The 20,145-nt window shown below is 44.1% G+C and overlaps 2 protein-coding genes across 7 annotated transcripts in view; one reads left to right on the forward strand and one right to left on the reverse strand.

The window, feature by feature from the left end:
• LOC122553844 (regulator of microtubule dynamics protein 3-like) overlaps positions 1-19,322 on the reverse strand; it is a 265,040-nt gene extending 245,718 nt beyond the window's left edge. For both annotated transcript variants that reach the window (XM_087990143.1, XM_043698252.2), the window contains exons 1-3: positions 18,725-19,322; positions 3,643-3,829; positions 2,572-2,718 (exon numbers count right to left, since the gene is read on the reverse strand). In XM_087990143.1, coding sequence (XP_087846269.1) covers positions 2,572-2,718; positions 3,643-3,829; positions 18,725-18,914 — 524 coding nt within the window. In that variant the 5' untranslated portion in view covers positions 18,915-19,322. The remainder of the gene's footprint in view (positions 1-2,571; positions 2,719-3,642; positions 3,830-18,724) is intronic.
• A 120-nt stretch (positions 19,323-19,442) lies between these two features.
• The window catches only part of LOC148149450 (uncharacterized), a 31,169-nt gene continuing 30,466 nt past the window's right edge, over positions 19,443-20,145 (forward strand). For all 5 annotated transcript variants that reach the window (XR_015757989.1, XR_015757986.1, XR_015757987.1 and 2 more), the window contains exon 1: positions 19,443-19,636. The gene's annotated coding sequence lies outside the window, so the exon portion shown is untranslated. The remainder of the gene's footprint in view (positions 19,637-20,145) is intronic.

Genomic DNA, 20,145 nt, shown 5'->3' on the forward strand with positions numbered 1-20,145 from the left:
AGCGTAAGAGACTGAGGAGTGACCTTATAGAGGCTTTTCCCCAGGGTAAGGGAACCCAAATCTGGATGGCATAAGTCTAAAGTGAGAGGGCAAAGATTTAAAAAGGGACCTAAGGAGCAATATTTCCACACAGAGGATGGTACGTATATGGAATGAACTGCCAAAGGACGTAGTAGAGGTGAGTATATTTACAACATTTAAAAGACATTCGGACATAGATAGGAAAGATTTAGAGGAATATGGGCCAAATGGGATTAGTTCAATTTAGGAAACCTGGTCGGTATGGACAAGTTGGGCAAAGGGTCTGTTTTCTGTACTGTATGACTCTAAGTCTTGATGAGTTGCTGTAGTGCCTCCTAAGGATAGTAAACACTGCACACATGGTATGACAAGGTGAAGAACAGCATTGAGTTTCATGAGTACTATTGGAACAACAGAAGTTCAGGCAAATAAAAAGTTTTCATTCACAGTCCTAGTGTTTGGTGAGGCTTTGGAGTATCAAGAAAATAAATTGCAGAATAGCCAAATTTGCTGTAATGGCCATATCGCATTTAGATAGGTGATTTAGTTCAGTACTTTATCAATGAATGACTCCCCAGGATGTTAATAGCTAGTGGTGGCAATACCAGCTGGATATTAAAGGCTGATGGTTGGACTCTCTCATGGATTAGTCATAGTCTGCTACTTCAGTGACCAATAATAGTTAGGACATACAACAGTCTTGATACAATGGCAAAATGCTGGAAATCTGAAATGTAAGAAACAGAAAATGCTTGAAATAGAATAGAGATCAGGCAGCATTTAAAAAGAGTAACAGTTAATGATCTTACATCAAAGCACCGCAAAAAGGTGAAATCTTTCTTTATACTCCATTGGCCTTGCAGTAAATAACATTCAATTGCCTTACTTGCATACTTTGTGGTTCATCAACCAGAACACTATGTGGCTTCACATTACTCGACGAAGCTTTGTTGGAACATTACAATAGGCCCAGGACAGAAACATTTACCTCAAAGCAAGGTGGTTTAATGAACTGGCAAGCAACTGGGAGATTGGGGTCATTCTTATGGACAGTACAAAGCTGTTTCACAGAAGCCACCTAGTCTGCACTTGGTCTCACCAAAGTAAAGGAGACTGCATTGTGTGCAGTGAATGCAGTCACCTAGATTTTCTTTTTATATTCACCCAAGGAACATTAATATCGCTGGCTAGACCATTGCCCTTAGTTACCCTTGAGACAGTGATAGTAAACTGCCTTCTTGAACCTCAACATGTTGTAAGTAGACCAACAATGCTGTTAGGGACAGAATTTCATGATTTTGACCCAGCAACACTGAAGCACCAGCAATATATTTCCAAGTCAGAATAGTGAGTGACTTGGAGAACTTGCAGGTGGCAGTGTTCCCATGTATCTGCTGCATTGTACCTTTAGATGGAAGTGGTTGTGGGTTTGGAAGGTGCTATTTAACGACCTTTGGCAGTTTTCTGCTGTGTATTTTGTAGATATTACATATTGCTGCCACTGAATGTCGATGGTGGAAAGAGTCAATCTTTGCAGTTCCTGATGAAGGGCTTTTGCTCGAAACATCAATTTTCCTGCTCCTCAGATGCTGCCTGATCTGCTGTGCTTTTCCAGCACCACTCTAATCTACACTCTGATCTCCAGCAACTGCAGTCCTCATTTTTGCCTTTGCAGATATGTTGCCAATCAAGTCGGCTGCTTTGTCTTGGATGGTCTCAAGTTTTTTTGAGTGTTGTTGGAGACGTACACATTCAAACAAGAGGGAAATGTATTTCATCACAATCCTGGTGGGCGGCACGGTGGCACAGTGATTAGCATTGCTGCCTCACAGCGCCAGAGACCCGGGTTCAATTCCCGCCTCAGGCGACTAACTGTGTGGAGTTTGCACGTTCTCCCCGTGTCTGCGTGGGTTTCCTCCGGGTGCTCCGGTTTCCTCCCACAGTCCAAAGATGTGCAGGGTCAGGTGAATTGGCCATGCTAAATTGCCTGTAGTGTTAGGTAAGGGGCAAATGTAGGGGTAGGGGTAGGGGTGGGTTCGCTTCGGCGGGTCGGTGTGGACTTGTTGGGCCGAAGGGCCTGTTTCCACACTGTAATCTAATCTAATCTCATCTAATCTGACTTGTGCCTTGTAAACAGTGAACAAGCTTTGGAAAGTCAGTAAGTTACTCACTATAATATTCCAAGCCTCTGACCTGCTCCTGTAACCACTATATTTTGAGTTGACTTTAATATCAATGGTAGTCTCTAGGATTTTGATAGTGGGAGAAATGAAACACTGCTCCATATTCGAAGCATTCAAGGCTATGGGTCAGGTGCTGGAAAGAGGGATTACAGCAGATAGGTCAGCACAGACATGATGGGCATCGACTGTGTAGTATGGTTCTATGTCTGCAATGAAAGCAGAAACACTCAGATTTATGATGCTCTAAGAGTGTCAAATACATTATTGTCAGGTAATGTTTTTCATTTCTCACTGCTTTATACAGGAAAAAAATGCAAAATTATGGTGTTATTTTAGATCACTATTCAGTACAGACTTTTCTACTTACCCTCCTTCACTCTCTGTTTCAGCACTGCTCTTATTCCCAGTGCTGGATGTGAAATAGATGGAGTTTGATTCAGCAGAGTTACTTCTTTCTCTACTAAATCCTATTCTCTTCTTTTTTCCTGATTTTCCACATTGACCTAAACGTGACCTTTGTGAAACAAAATATAACTTAGTGCTTTCGTTTTTTGGCATTAACATTTAGCATAATGGCCTAGATGGAGCCAATGTTTTCTATACTAATGTAACAAAATAGGTTGGTAGTAGCTCTCAGCTTCTTAAATTAAGTCAAAAAATTCTGTATGTGAACTTTGAAAGATCAGTTTGATAAAATGAAGCTTAATTACAACATCTAGCTCCAGAAAAATTAGTCAAACAATAATTCTACATCATGTCTCAATCAAGATTTCAGAATGGTGACATCTAAAGACCTGTCGATTTGCTTCTGGTCTTGTGTATATTCCCAATTAGATTTGCTCCACTATTTTTAACCAGGCTTTCAGTTGCTTGTGACTGAAGCTCTTTAATTCTTTCCTTACATCACCATCCACACTTAAGACACTCCTTTAAACCAGTCTCTTTAACGAGGCTTTTGATCCTAATATGCTGTGTGTGTACTTCATTTTATGGTGCTTCTCTGAAGCATCTTGAGCCATTTTGTTCAGAAAAAAAAATTACAAAAATTTACAAAAATTACAAAGGTTTTGTTAAGAGCCAATTAATTCACTTAGCACTGCTGACAAGTTGCAATCTTTTTAGAAAGTCAACTTTTAAAATTCAGTGCCAATTACTCAGATTAGCCATGAATTGGCTACAAACAAATGAAAGAAATCACATAAACATAACGAAGTAGGATAGTACGAAGTGTTAGGAACACTGAAAAGTCAATGTTACAAACTCAAACTGACACGTTATAATTGATCTAGTACAGTCTAAAAAGAAACATAAGAGTATCCTGTTCTCATTATTACAACTAAATCACTTGACAAAACTTAGCTATTGTCACAATACATAATTATTTGCTATACAGTTTAAGTACATCAATTTTTACAACCAAATGCAAAAAAGAGATTACCTGACATCACCAACAATCTGATCCGTCATTCCAGTCAAACACTCCCGAAGATCGACCACTTCCTCCTTCAGCTCTCTCACACATTGAAGGATTACGTCTAATTGCTCCCATATCTCCAGTTGCTGTTTCTTCAATTCTGCAATGTTACTACAATCCTCTGTCACCTGCGTTTTACCTTCCTTTGGTGCTAAACCAAAATAAATAAATTGTTTGAATACAGGTTAAATGTATCATTGGAGCAGATTTTCCAGACAGTACATGAGACATATGTTGCTAGCTGCAGTTTAAACTGCATCCTTTTGCATTTGGGCTTAAAATGTACTGTCCTGGCTGCCGGATGCAAGCAACCACACACAGCACAACAAGGGGTAGTTCGAAGGTGCAGAAATACCAAAGCCATATCCTGCTGGATATTAGCAGTAGATGAACTTGACCTCGAGCTCCATCAACTTCGCAGTATTGTGACAAGTTTCGTTTTTAAAATGTCAAGCATTTTTATAAACTACTTTAAAATACCACAGGTATTTGATTGGTTTTAACAATATTGTTTTAATATTTTAAGGTATATGTTTTGAGTTTAGACAGCAATACTACTTATGAGTTTAAAATATTTATACATAGATAAGGGGTTCTTGGATTCATTTCCAGTTTTTATAACAGGACTCAAGTCCAAAAGGTTACACAGTGGATAGTCATTGGAGGTGTTGATTGTTCTACAAATTTCAAATAAGAAAATGACCTTGCTTATACAGTTTACACTGTAAATTAATTCCAATCTTGTTCATAAATCTGTGGTTAGGAGTTGGTGTAACTATCTGGGATACTTCAGGATATTCAATTCAAATGTGCATGGCAGTCAATTCTATGCCATGTTGGAGGATTCAACTGGACAGCATATCTCTTCCTTCTGATTTATTTAAACTACACATGGAAGCAACACCAAGACGTGCATGCAGACAGCAATGAGATTATTTGTTTCCTGCTTTCTCCTGGATAGTGACAAGCTTCTTGAATGTTATTGGAGCTGAAATCACCAAGTGGAGAGTATTCCAACACATTCCTGACTTGTGCCTGGTGCATGGCACAGACGTCCCAGGCTTTGGGGAGTTAGGAGTTGAGTTTCTTGCCACAGAATTGTGTGGCCACAGTACTCAAGTTGTGATTCAGGTCTATCACATACCATCATCATTTAGTAACTTGGGTTTAAAGTTTTTTTTCAGAAAAAGTTAAGAGACAGTTACTTGGAACAGTGAACTGAAGACATTATTTTCAAGCAAGTATGTGACTTAAGTGCCTAGTGGAAAAAAGAAGAATCTGATTTTTAATTTAGAAGAACACTGTATTTATAAAGTCTTCAAAGTGAAAATTTTGCAAAAGTTTTCAGGCTGTCAGAACTGAAAGAGGGTGTGTTAGGCCATCAGGGTGGCACGGTGACTCACTGGTTAGCACTGCTGCCTCTCAGCACCAGGGACCTGGGTTCGATTCCAGCCTGTATGCACATTCTCCCCACGTCTGCATGGATTTTGTCCCACAAAGATGTTCAGGTCAGGTGAATTGGCCAAGCTAAATTGCCCATGTAGTGTGAAGATTGGGAACATTAGTCAGGGGAAATGTAGAGTAATAGGGTAGGTGAATGGGTCTGGGTGGGGTACTCTTCGGAGGGTTGGTGTGGACTTGTTGGGCTGAAGGGTCCGTTTCCATGCTGTAGGGATTCTATGATTCAGAGTTGAAAATCAGTCCAAGATTATCAGAATTGAAAAGAAGTCTCTAGGCCATTAAAACTGGAAATAATTAATTAAATAGGAAATTAGAGTTGTTAGGAGTGATACTACTGGAATTCTGTATGAGTAAAATATATTGCTGGGGAAAAGACAAACTCCGTTTTGTTAATTATGCTAAGGTCTTTCTAAACTGTTTTCTATAAACTTGTGTTAATTCATTAAGGGATACTGGCAGCCTCATGCAAATATATTTGATGACTAACAACCAGAGTGACCAACTGCAAAAGGTAAAAATTCAAGGTTATCAGCTGGAATTGTAGAGCATCAACATCCAGAAATTGCTGCTGACCAGAAACCTAACTGGACCAGCCACATTGTTAATATCCCAGTTAATGTTTCTACTGACAAGTCAGATCCCAGACTGAAATCTGGCCTGATAAAAAAAAAAGTGATCTTTATTGAACATGGTGGTCTTTCACTGAAACATAAAACTAAATCTGTAGTAATGTGGCTTAACAATAAAATAGAAGTTTAATGCACAAAATTATTGACGATAAAGTAGTTATTTACATATAGCAAAATTTAAAATATTTCAAGAAACATGGCAAAACAAAATCCTATTTATCTCAATACCATCATTTTTACAGTACTAAAATACCAAAGAAAGAGCATTTCCCTCTTGATCACATTTGTAGATTTGACTTAATTGTTACTTTCAACTTACAATCTTGACAACTTGATAGCATTTTTCAAGATTATTCGCATAGCTGAGCATAAAAATTCTCAGATTCAAACAACCCATTTGTTCAAGAGAATCAGGATTTTAATTTAGAAGAACAGTTTTATATTAGCTGATAAGCAAGTTAATTTACAAAATCTTCAAACTGAAAGTTTTGCAGATTTTGGTTCTAACTAAAAACTTCTGGTTTGGAATTTTCAAATGTAAACACTTTCATTGAACTAACCTATTTCCTAAATGTTCTGCGCAAACTCCTTTCTCCAGGAGAAATTGTGCCTAAACGGACCCCATACAAGTCTTCTGCAACTGAACCAAAAGCTTTCCATCAATTCCTGTTATTGCTCCAAGAGGCTCCAGTCACCACCTCTCTGACATATACGGGTTTTAAAAAAAGTGCTCAGGGAAAAGTACCAAGTTAATTATTAAACCCTTTCATACACGCAGACCAAAATCGACAGACTATTAGTTCAAAATCTAAACTCAAAAATAAATGATAAATGTGACCCTTGTTCAAGTTCCACCTGTTCCAGAGAGGTGTCATAATATGTCTGAATAGGTTGACAAAAATAAAGTAAAAAATAATGAAATAGCTAGCATTCTTTTTCTTAAAAAGTATAGTCACTGCTTAGCATTTATGTAGCACACATTTTACTTGTAACTTATCAGCCTAAGTCTAATTGAAACAAGTCTTACTGCATATGGTGCTACACTACTTCAGTAGCTGAAGTGTGTTATATGATCCTGAATATTACTACTATCACCTTTTTACCCCCACTTATGGCCTTAATATGGAGAGAAGATCATGAAAGAATTTTATAGTGTTGGACTTGCAACACTATCCTAAGAAGCTCCCACAGCAACGTCCCGGAGCTGAGATGTTTGGTCTCCAAAAATCATTTTCCTTTGCACATCTCCGAGTAGTAGAGCATTTTTATTCCGATTACCATTGACTTCAAATTTGCTTACGATGCTTAATTCCATATTTGGTTACATGCTGCCTTCATCTCAAGGGCATCCATTCATATCTAGAAGTCATCTCTTTGTCTATGAATGGGCCAAGCATGTGATGAGGTAAAAACCGAGTCATGCTGGTGGAACCCAAACTCAGCATTGGTAGTTTACTGGTAAGTGTTACTTGATAGCACTGTTAATGACACCTCCTATCATGTTGATGATTGACAGCAATGAATGATGAGATGGTAATTAGCAAAATTGGATTTGTCCAATTTTATTTAATATACAGGACTTACCAAGGTGATTCCTGAAGAAGGGCTTATGCCTGAAACGTCGTTTCTCCTGTTCCTTGGATGCTGCCTGACCTGCTGCGCTTTTCCAGCAACACATTTTCAGCTCTGATTTTCTGCATTGTCAGGTAGCTGCCAGTGTTGTATCTGTATTAGAACAGCGTAGCTAGAGGCATAGCTAGGCACAAGTATTCAGCTAGGAAGTTGTCAGAATCCAGATCCTTAGCCTGTTTCCAAATTCCATGTGGAGTCAATCAAATTGGTTAAAGACTGGCATCTCAGTCCACTCAGCACTTCTCGTTGAAGATGGTAGCTAATGCTTCCGCCTCATGTTTCATAATCAACGATCTAAACTCTTTCACCACACTGGAAGGGAATATTCATGAGGTCCTCTCATGATAGATGTATAATTATCAACCACCATTCACAATGGATATACAAGGGCTGCACTGCTTTAATTTGATTTGCTTATTTTTGAAAGAGAAGACATATATATTCTAATTGAGTCGCATTTTTGTTTTCTTAATCTCTCAACCTAGTAATTTTGAGAGAACGTTAAAGACAGGTAGAAAAGCTGTATTTTGACAGACACCTCTATTCAATTTGCTAGACATGCAAAAAAAAGTCAAGAATTGAAAACTGAACTCCAAAGCTTGAATTCTTTTTAATGTTCCTCAGTCAAAAACTCATGGATAAGGTTGGAAACAAAATGAGATTTAAAAAGCTGAAGTAAAATGTCAGCACAAAAGTGCAAAACAAACACAGACCAAAGATAAAAAAAATTCTACAGTATATTTTAGTTGGTACGTCAACCCAAAATTAAAGCTGTGACATTTTTTGATGTAAGTAGAAATTTATATTGGATTTCTGTCTGACCTTCAACATTCTCATCATAATCAAAGGATGGAATCTTAATCATCATGTTCTGCATTTGAGGAGTTACAGCCAACCAATCAGTACAGGTCTAAAGATGAGGTTACCTTCACGTGCCTATTCTTCTGCATAGTATTACAGAGGGCCCTCGATTATCCGAATAAGATCTCAAGGTCCCATAAAAACATTACATCAAAGAGGTAAATGAATTTGGATTACCTGTACTGAAGAACGTGAAAACGCTGGCAAAAGCAAAGAAACACAAGCACCTCAAACAACAATGGCTGGATTCTTTTTAACATAAGGGTTAGTTGCATAGCCCTTTGCAAAAGTAAGTGCTTTATTCCCATCACTTTACTGGGCTGTTCATGAAAAAAATAGCAGAGACAGTAAACACATGTGTAAACACATCTGTCTTTCTATCGCGATACTGAGTTCAGCAGAAACTAACAAATGCTCTTGTGATTGTAGATGATGTTTGAAACCTTGTTTAATGCTGGGTTTTCATATATTTACGCGATGGTAAGGGTTTAGTCCTTCTCAGTTTAACCTGCAGTTTGCAGAATGCACAGATTAGTTTGGGCAGCATGGTGGCTCAGTGGTTAGCACTCCTGCCTCACAGGGCCAGGGACCTGGGTTCGATTCCCGCCTTGGGCGACTGTCTGTGCGGAGTTTGCACTTTCTCCCAGCCCCCACATGGGTTTCCTCCCACACAGTCCAAAGATGTGTAAGTTTGGTGAACTGGCCATACTAAATTGCCCAGTGTTAGGTGCATTAGTTAGGGATAAATATGGGGAATGGTTCTGGGTGGGTTATTCTTCGGAGGGTCAGTGTGAACTTGTTGGGTCAAACGGCCCGTTTCCATACTGGAGGGAATCTAATTTAGTTTGTTTAAAACAGCAGACTCATCAAAATTATAGATTTTAACAAACTCTCCAGTTGTAGAGAGTTAGATCAGTATGGCCTCCCTTGTTTAAGGTAAAATCAATTATCCAAAAATATTGCCAGCCTGACTCATTAGGAACCTGAGGGGCACCAGTATCCTTGGTGGGAGGTTTGCTAGTGCTCTTGGGGGGGGGTTAAACTAACTCTGCAGGGGCATGGGAACCCAGACTGTAGCTTTAGGGTGCAGGACCTGGAGTGTAGGGAGGTTAGGAACATGGCATCAATTTCAAAGGAGGGTGCCTGTAAACAGGAAAGTGGCTTGAAGTGTGTATACTTCAATGCAAGAAGTATACGAAGTAAGGTAGGTGAACTTGCAGCGTGGGTTGGTACCTGGGACTTCGATGTTGTGGCTATTACGGAGACATGGATAGAACAGGGACAGGATTGGCTGTTGCAGGTCCCAGGGTTTAAATGTTTTAGTAGGGTCAGAGGTGGGGGTAAAAGAGGGGGAGGTGTGGCATTGCTTGTCAAAGATAGTATTACAGCTGTGGAAAGGACGATGGATGAAGACTTGCCATCTGAGGTAGTTTGGGCTGAGGTTAGGAATAGGAAAGGTGAGCTCACCCTGTTAGGAGTCTTTTACAGGCCTCCTAATAGTCCTAGAATCATTGAAGAAAGGATAGGGAAGGTGATTCAGGAGATGAGTGACAGTAATAGGGTGGTTGTTATGGGGGACTTTAACTTTCCTGATATTGTTTGGGAAAGCTATAGCTCAAGTTCGTTAGATGGGTCAGTGTTTGTCCAATGTGTGCAGGAGGGTTTCCTGACATAATATGTAGATAGGCCAACAAGAGGTGAGGCCATACTGGATTTGGTTCTGGGTAATGAACCAGGCCAGGTGTTAGAATTAGAGATAGGTGAGCACTTTGGGGACAGTGACCACAATTCGGTGACTTTTACTCTAGTGATGGAGAAGGATAAGTGTGCACTACAGGGCAAGAGTTATAGCTGGGGGCAGGGAAATTATGATGCGGTGAGGCATGACTTAGGATGAGTGGCTTGGAAAAGTAAGCTTCAAGGCAAGGGCGTAATTGATATGTGGAGTTTGTTCAAGGAGCAACTATTGAGTGTCCTTGATAAGTATGTACCCGTCAGGCAGGGAGGAAAGGGTCGTGTGAGGGAGCCGTGGTTTAATAAGGAATTGGAATCCCTTGTTAAATGGAAGAGGGCGGCCTATGTAAAGATGAGGCGTGAAGGTTCAATTGGGGCGATTGAGAGTTATAAGGTAGCCAGGAAGGACCTGAAGAGAGAGCTAAGAGCAGCAAGGAGGGGACATGAAAGGTCCTTAGTTGGTAGGATTAGGGAAAACCCTAAGGCTTTCTATAGGTATGTCAGGAATAAAAGAATGACTAGGGTAGGAATAGGTCCAGTCAAGGATAGTAGTGGGAAGTTGCGTGTGGAGGCTGAAGAGATTGGGGAGACACTGAATGAATACTTTTCGTCAGTATTCAATCAGGAACAGGACATTGTTGTCAATGTGAATACTGAGTCACAATTAAGTAGAATGGATGGCTTTGAGGTATGTAGAGAAGAGGTGTTCGAAATTCTGGAAAGGGTGAAAATAGATAAGTCCCCTGGGCCTGATGCCATTTATCCTAGGATTCTCTGGGAAGCAAGGGAGGAGATTGCAGAGCCATTGGCCTTGATTTTTATGTCCTCGTTGTCTACAGGAGTAGTGCCAGAAGATTGGAGGCTAGCAAATGTGGTTCCCTTGTTCAAGAAGGGGAGTAGGGATAACCCTAGTAACTATAGGCCGATGAGTCTCACTTCTGTTGTGGGCAAATTCTTAGAGAGAATTGTAAGGGATAGGATTTATGAACATCTGGATAGGAATAATGTGATCAAGGATAGTCAGCATGGTTTTGTGAAGGGCAGGTCGTGTCTCACAAACCTTATTGAATTCTTTGAGAAGGTGACTAAGGAGGTGGACGAGGGGAAAGCGGTAGATGTGGTGTATATGGATTTTAGTAAGGCGTTTGATAAGGTTACCCATGGTAGACTACTGCAAAAAATACGGAGGTATGGCATTGAGGGCGAGTTGGAGGTTTGGATTAGGAGTTGGCTGGCTGGAAGAAGACAGAGGGTAGTAGTTGATGGCAAAGGTTCATCTTGGAGTGCCGTCACTAGCGGTGTTCCACAAGGATCTGTTTTGGGACCATTGCTGTTTGTCATTTTTATAAATGACCTGGAGGAGGGGTTAGAAGGTTGGATGAGCAAGTTTGCGGATGATACGAAAGTCGTTGGAGTTGTAGACAGTGAGGAAGGATGTAGCAGGTTACAGCGGGGTATAGATAAGAACTGGGCACAAAGGTGGCAAATGGAGTTCAATGTAGCTAAGTGTGAGGTGATTCACTTTGGTAAGAGTAACAAAAAGATGGGGTACTGGGCTAATGGTCAGATACTTGGTAGTGTGGATGAGCAGAGGGATCTTGGTGTCCATGTACACAGATCTTTGAAAGTTGCCACCCAGGTAAATAGTGCGGTGAAGAAGGCATATGGCGTACTGGCTTTTATTGGTAGAGGAATTGAGTTCCGCAGTACTGAGGTCATGTTGCAGTTGTATAAGACTCTGGTGCGGCCGCATCTGGAGTATTGTGTGCAGTTTTGGTCGCCATACTATAGGATGGATGTGGAGGCACTGGAACGGGTGCAGAGGAGGTTTACCAGGATGTTGCCTGGTATGGTAGAAAGATCGTATGAGGAAAGGCTGAGGCACTTGGGGTTGTTTTCATTGGAGAAAAGAAGGTTTAGGGGTGACTTGATAGAGGTGTACAAGGTGATTAGGGGTTTAGATAGGGTCGACAGTGAGAATCTTTTTCCACGTATGGAGTCAGCTATTACAAGGGGGCATAGCTTTAAATTAAAGGGGGGGGTAGGTATAGGACAGATGTTAGGGGTAGGTTCTTTACTCAGCGAGTCGTGAGTTCATGGAATGCCCTGCCAGTAGCAGTGGTGGACTCTCCCTCATTATGGGCATTTAAATGGGCATTGGATAGGCATATGGAGGATAGTGGGCTAGTGTAGGTGAGGTGGGCTTGGATCGGCGCAACACGAGGGCCGAAGGGCCTGTACTGCGCTGTATTCTTCTATGTTCTATAATCAAGGCTCCTCTGTATATGGCAATCTTTAAGAATCCCTACAGTGTGGAAACAGACCTTTCAGCCCAACAAGTCCACACAACCTCGCTCCTAGACCTATTCCCCTACTTTAATACTCTACATTTACTCTTGACTAAAGCACTTAACCTACACATCCTTGAACAATATGGGCTCCTCTCCACTGGGTCACTTATGAAATAATATTACCCCAATGCCATACAGGAAAGCACTGCAGGTGAATAATAGATCTTGCTTGTGATTAGTGTGCCAATACCCGAGAGGATGATGGCGGTTTCTTCACTTCCCTGAAAGCTCTGGTTTGGCTATGAAACCATTTCCAAGGGTGACCTTTTCAAGAATTGATGCAAAAGTGCCACATTGGGGGGCCTGGTTATATATGAACTTTGCAATAATTCACCAGTCCAAGGAAAGACCTAAGCTCCGAAGCTGACATGGGAGCTGGGGCACCTTTGCTTGCCCTCACTTTATCTTCTAATGCTTGTAACCTGGACTTGTTGACTCTGTAGTCCAAGTCGGTCACTTGGGGTGCCTGAAATATACATTTTCCCTTCTAAGGGATACACCCAGCTGGGAGAAACATCTGAGAACTATGTCCAGGTTCTTGAGTGCATCTTATTGTTTTTCCTTGTTATCACACCATCTAGGTAAATGGTGACCTTTGACAGACTACGTAAAATGTTCTCATTATCTGCCGAGATCCGAAATGGCAGTCTCGCATTTTGTACAAACACTTCTGGGAATCAATGGTAGGATACTTCTGGGAATCATCGAATTGGAATTGCTAGTAGACATGTGCGTGTCCAGCTTCTTGAAGGACAACTCCCTTGCCAGTTTTGCATATAAATCCTTCATGAGAGGGATTGGATATTTATGGTTTGTTTAAAATCCTTAAAAGGCAAACCAACTCATTGTGCTTCACAATCAATACCACCAGTGCTGATGATTCTGCAAACTGGACTGGTTTGATGACTCCTTTACTTTGCAGCCTTCTGATTTCTGCCTCTACGTTTGCCCACAAGGCAAATGGTACTGGGCCAGCCTTGCAGAATTGTGGAATTGTTTCCTAGTCAATATGCAAGAGTGAACAGAACCTCTGACATTCCTGTTTATATCTGTCAGCCAGGGCTCTCTGATTAGACCAGACTAACAGGCCCAATCAGGGAGCTAATATTCTCTGAGGTCCACCTGGCTGACCTTGTTACAATCACTATAGTAATGAGCATTTAGAAAGACATTTGCCACAAATTACATCATAACTGAAGGCTTTTAAGGTCCCACCAAGTTGCCAAAAGTGGCCCTATAAAAAGTAAGCATTTGATTTAACTTGAAAATAAATGATTTTGTAATTTTATGATAACATTGATATCTACACGTATTTTGACCATTTGACAAACAGGTCCAAGACCAAGGACAAATGAGAATCAGAATACACCCTGGTATGCATACACTTCGATAAGGCTGCTCGAAAGGGCTGAAAGCAGAAGATGGTGAGCAATTAAATTATAGAGGGAGCAGATCAAATTTCAATAGGTTCATTTGACTCAGTTGAAGGCTTTTCGTTGACATCAAAAGTTATATAACCACATAGTATTTAAACTCTGAGGGTAGGATTCTTATAGGAGAAAGTGAGGACTGCAGATGCTGGAGATCAGTCAAAACGTGTGGCGCTGGAAAAGCTAACCCGGTCAGGTAGCATCTGATGAGAAGGAGAGTCGATGTTTAACGTAAGTTCCACATTCCTGATGAAGAGCTTATGCTCGAAACATCGACTCTCCTGCTCCTCAGAGGCTGCCTGATCGGCTGTGTTTTCCCAGCACCACAATTTTACGACTCTGTAGGATTCTTATGTTATTTCCTGAGAACTGGGGTGGGGGAGTCCAGAACTAGAGGGCACACGTTTAGGGTGAGAGGGGAAAGATATAAAAGAGACCTAAGGGGCAACCTTTTCACACAGAGGGTGTAAGTGTATGGAATGAGCTGCCAGAAGAAGTGGTGGAGGCTAGTACAACTGCAACATTTAAAAGGCATCTAGATGGGTATATGAATAGGAAGGGTTTGGAGAGATATGGGCCAGGTGCCGGCAGGTGGGACTAGACTGGGTTGGGACACCTAGTCGGCATGGACGAGTTGGACCGAAGGGTCTGTTTCCAGGCTGCACATCTCTATGACTCTATAACTGTTTTGGAATAAAACTTGTCTTGTCCAGGATCAAATACTTTCCAAAGAGGATGGTACCTTAATTTGTCTTGAGAATTCTGACAAAGATCTTGCAGCCCACAGTTCTTGCATTGACCACAACATTTTTTGTTCAGTTATAATTTTCCTCTTGAAAATCCATGGTGTTCTTGTAATTTAATATAGTAGCAAATTTCTATCTTCAACCATTAACTTAGGAATCTTCAAATGGTTTAGATGGGAGAAATACTACTGTATTCAATCATTCCTACGTCAGAATTATTAACTCTATTCTAAAAGCCCAACTTCAGTCCACAGCAACACAAATGTAGCTGCTTCATTCAGTAATGCAATACTGTTTAGTAGCCCTAAACTGGGAAAACATAGATACAGAACAACTGTATCTGTACCTATGTTCTGTACCTGTTAGAGGTACAGAACAACTTATCCAAGTAAAGTTGAATTTTGGTCAATGTCCCAACTGTGCTCTCTGTAAAGTTTCCATTGCTGTAGTAATTGTGGTAAAGACTAACATACACAAAGCAAATGAAGTCTTGAAGCGTGTCATCTCATCAAGAATTTCCAATTTCTGAGACTCGCCACAGGCTTTCTTCTCCAGTAATTTTTTTTTTGAAAGACAAGTATGAACCCAATTAATACATCTAGTTCTGGCTCAATTTCTCCAAAAACTGTCTTTGTGGGGACCATAATTCAGTTCATTTTTAAAATGTCTGATTCACAATATGTACAATGTTAGCAAGACTGAGATGGTGAAAAACATTCCACTTCAGAGACTGCAGTTGTCTTGACGTACATCTTCTTTGAGCATCTTTGTCAGTTCTCTACCCAACCTGCTTGGTCATGTTATGACTATGAGCAATAAGCCCCTGAGCTTCTGGTTCAGAGGCTACCTACTGTGATACTGATACCTATGATTATAGTTGAGAGGAAATTCAAGGATTTTGACCCAAATATGGCAAAGAAACAGCTATACATGTCCAAGTCAGAATAGTATGATATAGAAGGGATATTTTTACATGATGCTGCTTCCATTCTTCCTGGTGATTCAGAGCGCTGTAACGGAAAGATGTTTGGCTAATTGAGACTGTGCATTCTGCAAAGCACATTCAGCGATCACAATTGAAAGAGGCCGATACTGAGTCCAGTGACTGATGAACTGATCAAGCAGGCTGTTTGGTGCATTTGGAGTTTTTTTAAAATTGTTATGGCAGCTGCACCCATTAGTTAGTTGCTTCATATTGCAATAGACCTTCGGGTTGAGTTTTGTAGATGGAAAAGAGCTTTTGCTACTCTTAAACTCAATTATTCAGTGCTCTGCTGCCTGTGTCCAACTTAACTCATGCCAAGTACTGTGCACCCATCATGTATTCACAAATCCAATTGGCTCCTGAATTAACATTGCTTCAAGATAAAAAAAACACCATGATCTCCTCATCCCAATTTTTATAATCCTCACAATTCTCCAACATCTGTGCTCTTCCAGTTCTGGTCCCTTGCTTGTCCCCAGATTTCTTTACTGCATTATTGCTGTCTTCAGCTGAGCTCTCAAGTTCTGGAATTTCTTTTATACTCCTTTTTCTGCTGAGATCCTGCTTAAAATTTATTTGGAGAAAGTGAGGACTGCAGATGCTGGAGATCAAACCCAAATGTATGGTGCTGGAAAAGCACAGCTGGTCAGGCAGCATCTGAGGAGCAGGAGAGTCGACGCTTCAAGCATATGCACTTTATCAGGAATGTGGGGGAGGCTCAAGGGGGCTGAGAGATAAATGGGAGGTGGTGGGACTGGGGGTTGGGGGGGCAGGTGAGAAGGTAGCTGGGAATGTGATAGATAAAGGAAGGTGGGGGCTGATGGTGATAGGTTGGAGCAGCTGGTGGAGCGCATAGATGGGAAAGAAGAAGATGGACAAGTAGTAGTTAGTTGTCGAGAGTGGTGCCGAGTTTGGGGGGGGGGGGGGGGGGGGGGGGGGGGGGGGTAGAGATGAGAAAAGTGGTGATTCTGTGCGGTTGGAGGGTCCCAAGGCAGAAGAGGCGGCCTAGGACTTGCACGTCCTTGACGGAGTGGGAGGGGTACTTGAAGTTTGACCACAGGTTGGTGGGGTTGTTTAGTGTGTGTCCCAGAGATGTTCTCTGAAACGTTCCACAAGTTGGTGTCCTGTCTCCCCAATGTAGAAGAGCCCATATTGGGAGCAATGGACACAGTAGACAACGTGTGGAGGTGCAGGAAAATCTCTGCTGGATTTGGAAAGATCCTTTGGGGCCTTGGATGGAGGTGTGTGTGTGTGGGGGGGGGGGCGGGGGGGGAAGAGGGGAGGGGAGGGGGGGCGGGGGGGAAGAGGGGAGGGGAGGGGAGGGGAGGGGAGGGGGGGAAGGGGGGGGGGGGGAAGAGGGGAGGGGAGGGGGGGGGGAGAGGGGAGGGGAGGGGGGGGGAAGAGGGGAGGGGAGGGGGGGGGAAGAGGGGAGGGGAGGGGGGGGGGAAGAGGGGAGGGGAGGGGGGGGGAAGAGGGGAGGGGAGGGGGGGGGAAGAGGGGAGGGGAGGGGGGGGAAGAGGGGAGGGGAGGGGGGGGGAAGAGGGGAGGGGAGGGGGGGGGGAAGAGGGGAGGGGAGGGGGGGGGGAAGAGGGGAGGGGAGGGGGGGGGAAGAGGGGAGGGGAGGGGGGGGGAAGAGGGGAGGGGAGGGGGGGGGGAAGAGGGGAGGGGAGGGGGGGGGAGGAGGGGAGGGGGGGGGGAAGAGGGGAGGGGAGGGGGGGGGAAGAGGGGAGGGGAGGGGGGGGGAAGAGGGGAGGGGGGGGGAAGAGGGGAGGGGAGGGGAGGGGAGGGGGGGGAAGAGGGGAGGGGAGGGGGGGGAAGAGGGGAGGGGAGGGGGGGGGAAGAGGGGAGGGGAGGGGGGGGGAAGAGGGGAGGGGAGGGGGGGGAAGAGGGGAGGGGAGGGGGGGGGGGGAGGGGAGGGGAGGGGGGGAAGAGGGGAGGGGAGGGGGGGGAAGAGGGGAGGGGAGGGGGGGGAAGAGGGGAGGGGAGGGGGGGGGAAGAGGGGAGGGGAGGGGGGGGAAGAGGGGAGGGGAGGGGGGGGAAGAGGGGAGGGGAGGGGGGGGGGAAGAGGGGAGGGGAGGGGGGGGGAAGAGGGGAGGGGAGGGGGGGGGGGAAGAGGGGAGGGGAGGGGGAGAAGAGGGGAGGGGAGGGGGGAAGAGGGGAGGGGGAGGGGGAGGGGGAGAAGAGGGGAGGGGAGGGGGGAAGAGGGGAGGGGGAGGGGGAGGGGGAGGGGGAGGGGGAGGGGGAGGGGGAGGGGGAGGGGGAGGGGGGAGGAGGGGGGAGGGGAGGGGGGAGGGGAGGGGGGAGGGGAGGGGGGAGGGGAGGGGGAGGAGGGAGGGGGGAGGGGAGGTGGAGGGGGGAGGGGGGAGGGGAGGTGGAGGGGGGAGGGGAGGGGAGGGGAGGGGGAGGGGGGAGGGGAGGGGGAGGGGGAGGGGGGAGGAGAGGAAGAGGGGAGGGGAAAGAGGAGAGGGTGCATGTACCCACACCTCCATCCAAGGCACCAATGATCCTTCCACATCCAGAGATTTTCCTACACCTCCACTAGAACATCCACAGGAAACCCACACAGACATGGGGAGAATGTGCAAATTCCACACAGACTGGCACCCGAGGCTGGAATCGAACCTGGGTCCCTGACGCTGAGAGGCAGCAGTGCTAACCACTGCGGCACCATACCACCTCTGGAATGCCACTGGCAGGAAAAATTTGAAATGGTGAAATAAATCTCAGTTATTTACACATGCTAAATTTCAATTAATGACATATTCTTCACAATCTAAGAAGATTTCAAAGATACTTAAGTACTTTTTGAAAGTGAACCACTGTTGCAATAAGGCAAATATTCTAGATAGAATTGTCAACAAACTCCACATCACTAGTTATGACTAACATCTCTGCATTAAAATTTCTGTCTATCAGTTCATTCACTTAAAACCAAATAGAATCAAAGAAACAAATTGAAGGCCTTATCGTGGGTTAAAAACTTTACAATTTCAACTAAAGGGCAAGGTGAAAGTGGAGGGAGCAGGGGGCGAAAAAGAGAACTTGTGGAGCATTGCAAGGGGTTCACCACTCACACGGCAGAATATGGTACCAGGAAAAAGGGTTACAATGGCATAGGTTACGTAGGCAGGTGTTTGAAAACGATATTCTGGTGGGTTAAATATGTTTTGTATAAAGGTAGTCACACTACAATAATCTAGCCAACTTTCTCACTCACCTGCCTGATTCTGCACGGTTGGCTTGCTAGGTTTCAAATTGCTGAAGTCAAGTGTGCCATGTTTTCCCCGACAGGTCCTCTTCCCCAGCCCCCTACTGTAGGCTAGATACAACAGACCGAGGCCGGCTGCTGCCCCCAGACCCAGCCCCAGGGTCGCCCGGGACCCGCAAACACTAAGATCCCCGCTCATCGTCCTTGTTTAGATCCCGTTTGGGGCTCGCCCTACATCACTCAGCAGTGGCACCTGGTACATTCACGGGGTGCGAACGTAGCATTACTTTTTTTGGGGGGGTGGGTGGGGGCGTTCCAGCAGGGTGCCGAGGTGGCAGGATGACAACGTTACCCTAGGATCTAGTCTCTTAATGCTGTTTCCCCCACGAGACCAGCTCAGAATCTCAGGGGAACCCTCCCCTGTTTAAATCCCTAACGGTCCGCCTCGCGCCAGCTGGGCAACAAATATTAACCGCGGAATCTGCTTCATCGCTCGCTTCTCCAGCGCCTCTAAGATTCCTTCAATGCGCAGATATTGCAGTTTCGCTTTTTTTATTATTATTATTATTATTGGCAGCGTCTACCGTTATCTTGACTTTGCCGTGTTTCTCTTTCACGTCCCCCCATCATGTCCCCGCCCCACCCGAGCGCTTGTTGTGAGTGGACAACCTTTTGTACTACCGAATAAAGAGTCCCCCGCGCTTCCCCCTCCCGCCGGAACCACCGGGGCTCCCGCAAGGGTTCCGGATCTCTTCCTGCCCCTGCGGCGTTTTAACCGTTTTCGAAAAAAAGTGGGGGGGAATCGTTCGATGTCGTTTTAAACGCTCTCCCCGGATGTGAAGCAGTCTCTTTGGGACCAGCAAGGAGCCAACGGCAAGCAGTATCGAGGGAGAGCTGCATGGTCGAGATTGCTAGTCCTTTGTAAGAACTTTTAAGCCGAAACTTTCACTTGCCTCTTTTGTTTTTTTTTGCTCGTTCTTTTTTTTCTATTTTCTCTGTTGCCAAAGATCCCAAGTGATAATAAGAAAGGACGAGTGACCTTACATGCTAGTGTACAGTGTCCTGAAAAAAATGTTCTCTTCCCCCGTGCCGCAAGTCCCGAGCTGTCTGGGCTTTTAAATTGAGTCTCTTGATCACAACATCAAATTAATATTTTTTTCGAATCAATCGAATTGGACACCTCTGAACCTCCCAGGTCAGGAATAGGGACACTACCACCGCACCACATCAATTTATGTCCTCCCTTTAATAAACTGTGCCCACATGTCACCAAAAGGAATACTGAGATACCCGAAAACTTTTGATCTTAAAAACGTTTTAACAGGCGAGAGAAAGGGTGGATGGGAAGTTTTAGGGAGATAACGCAAGAGGGGTGGTTGATAGGCGGTACATTTTGGAATATGCGAATCACAGTATTTAATGAGGTCAAG

Source organism: Chiloscyllium plagiosum, unplaced genomic scaffold, assembly GCF_037043375.1.
Source record: "Chiloscyllium plagiosum isolate Xiang-an unplaced genomic scaffold, Cpla_swu_hap1 HiC_scaffold_8, whole genome shotgun sequence".
NCBI lineage: Eukaryota > Metazoa > Chordata > Chondrichthyes > Orectolobiformes > Hemiscylliidae > Chiloscyllium > Chiloscyllium plagiosum.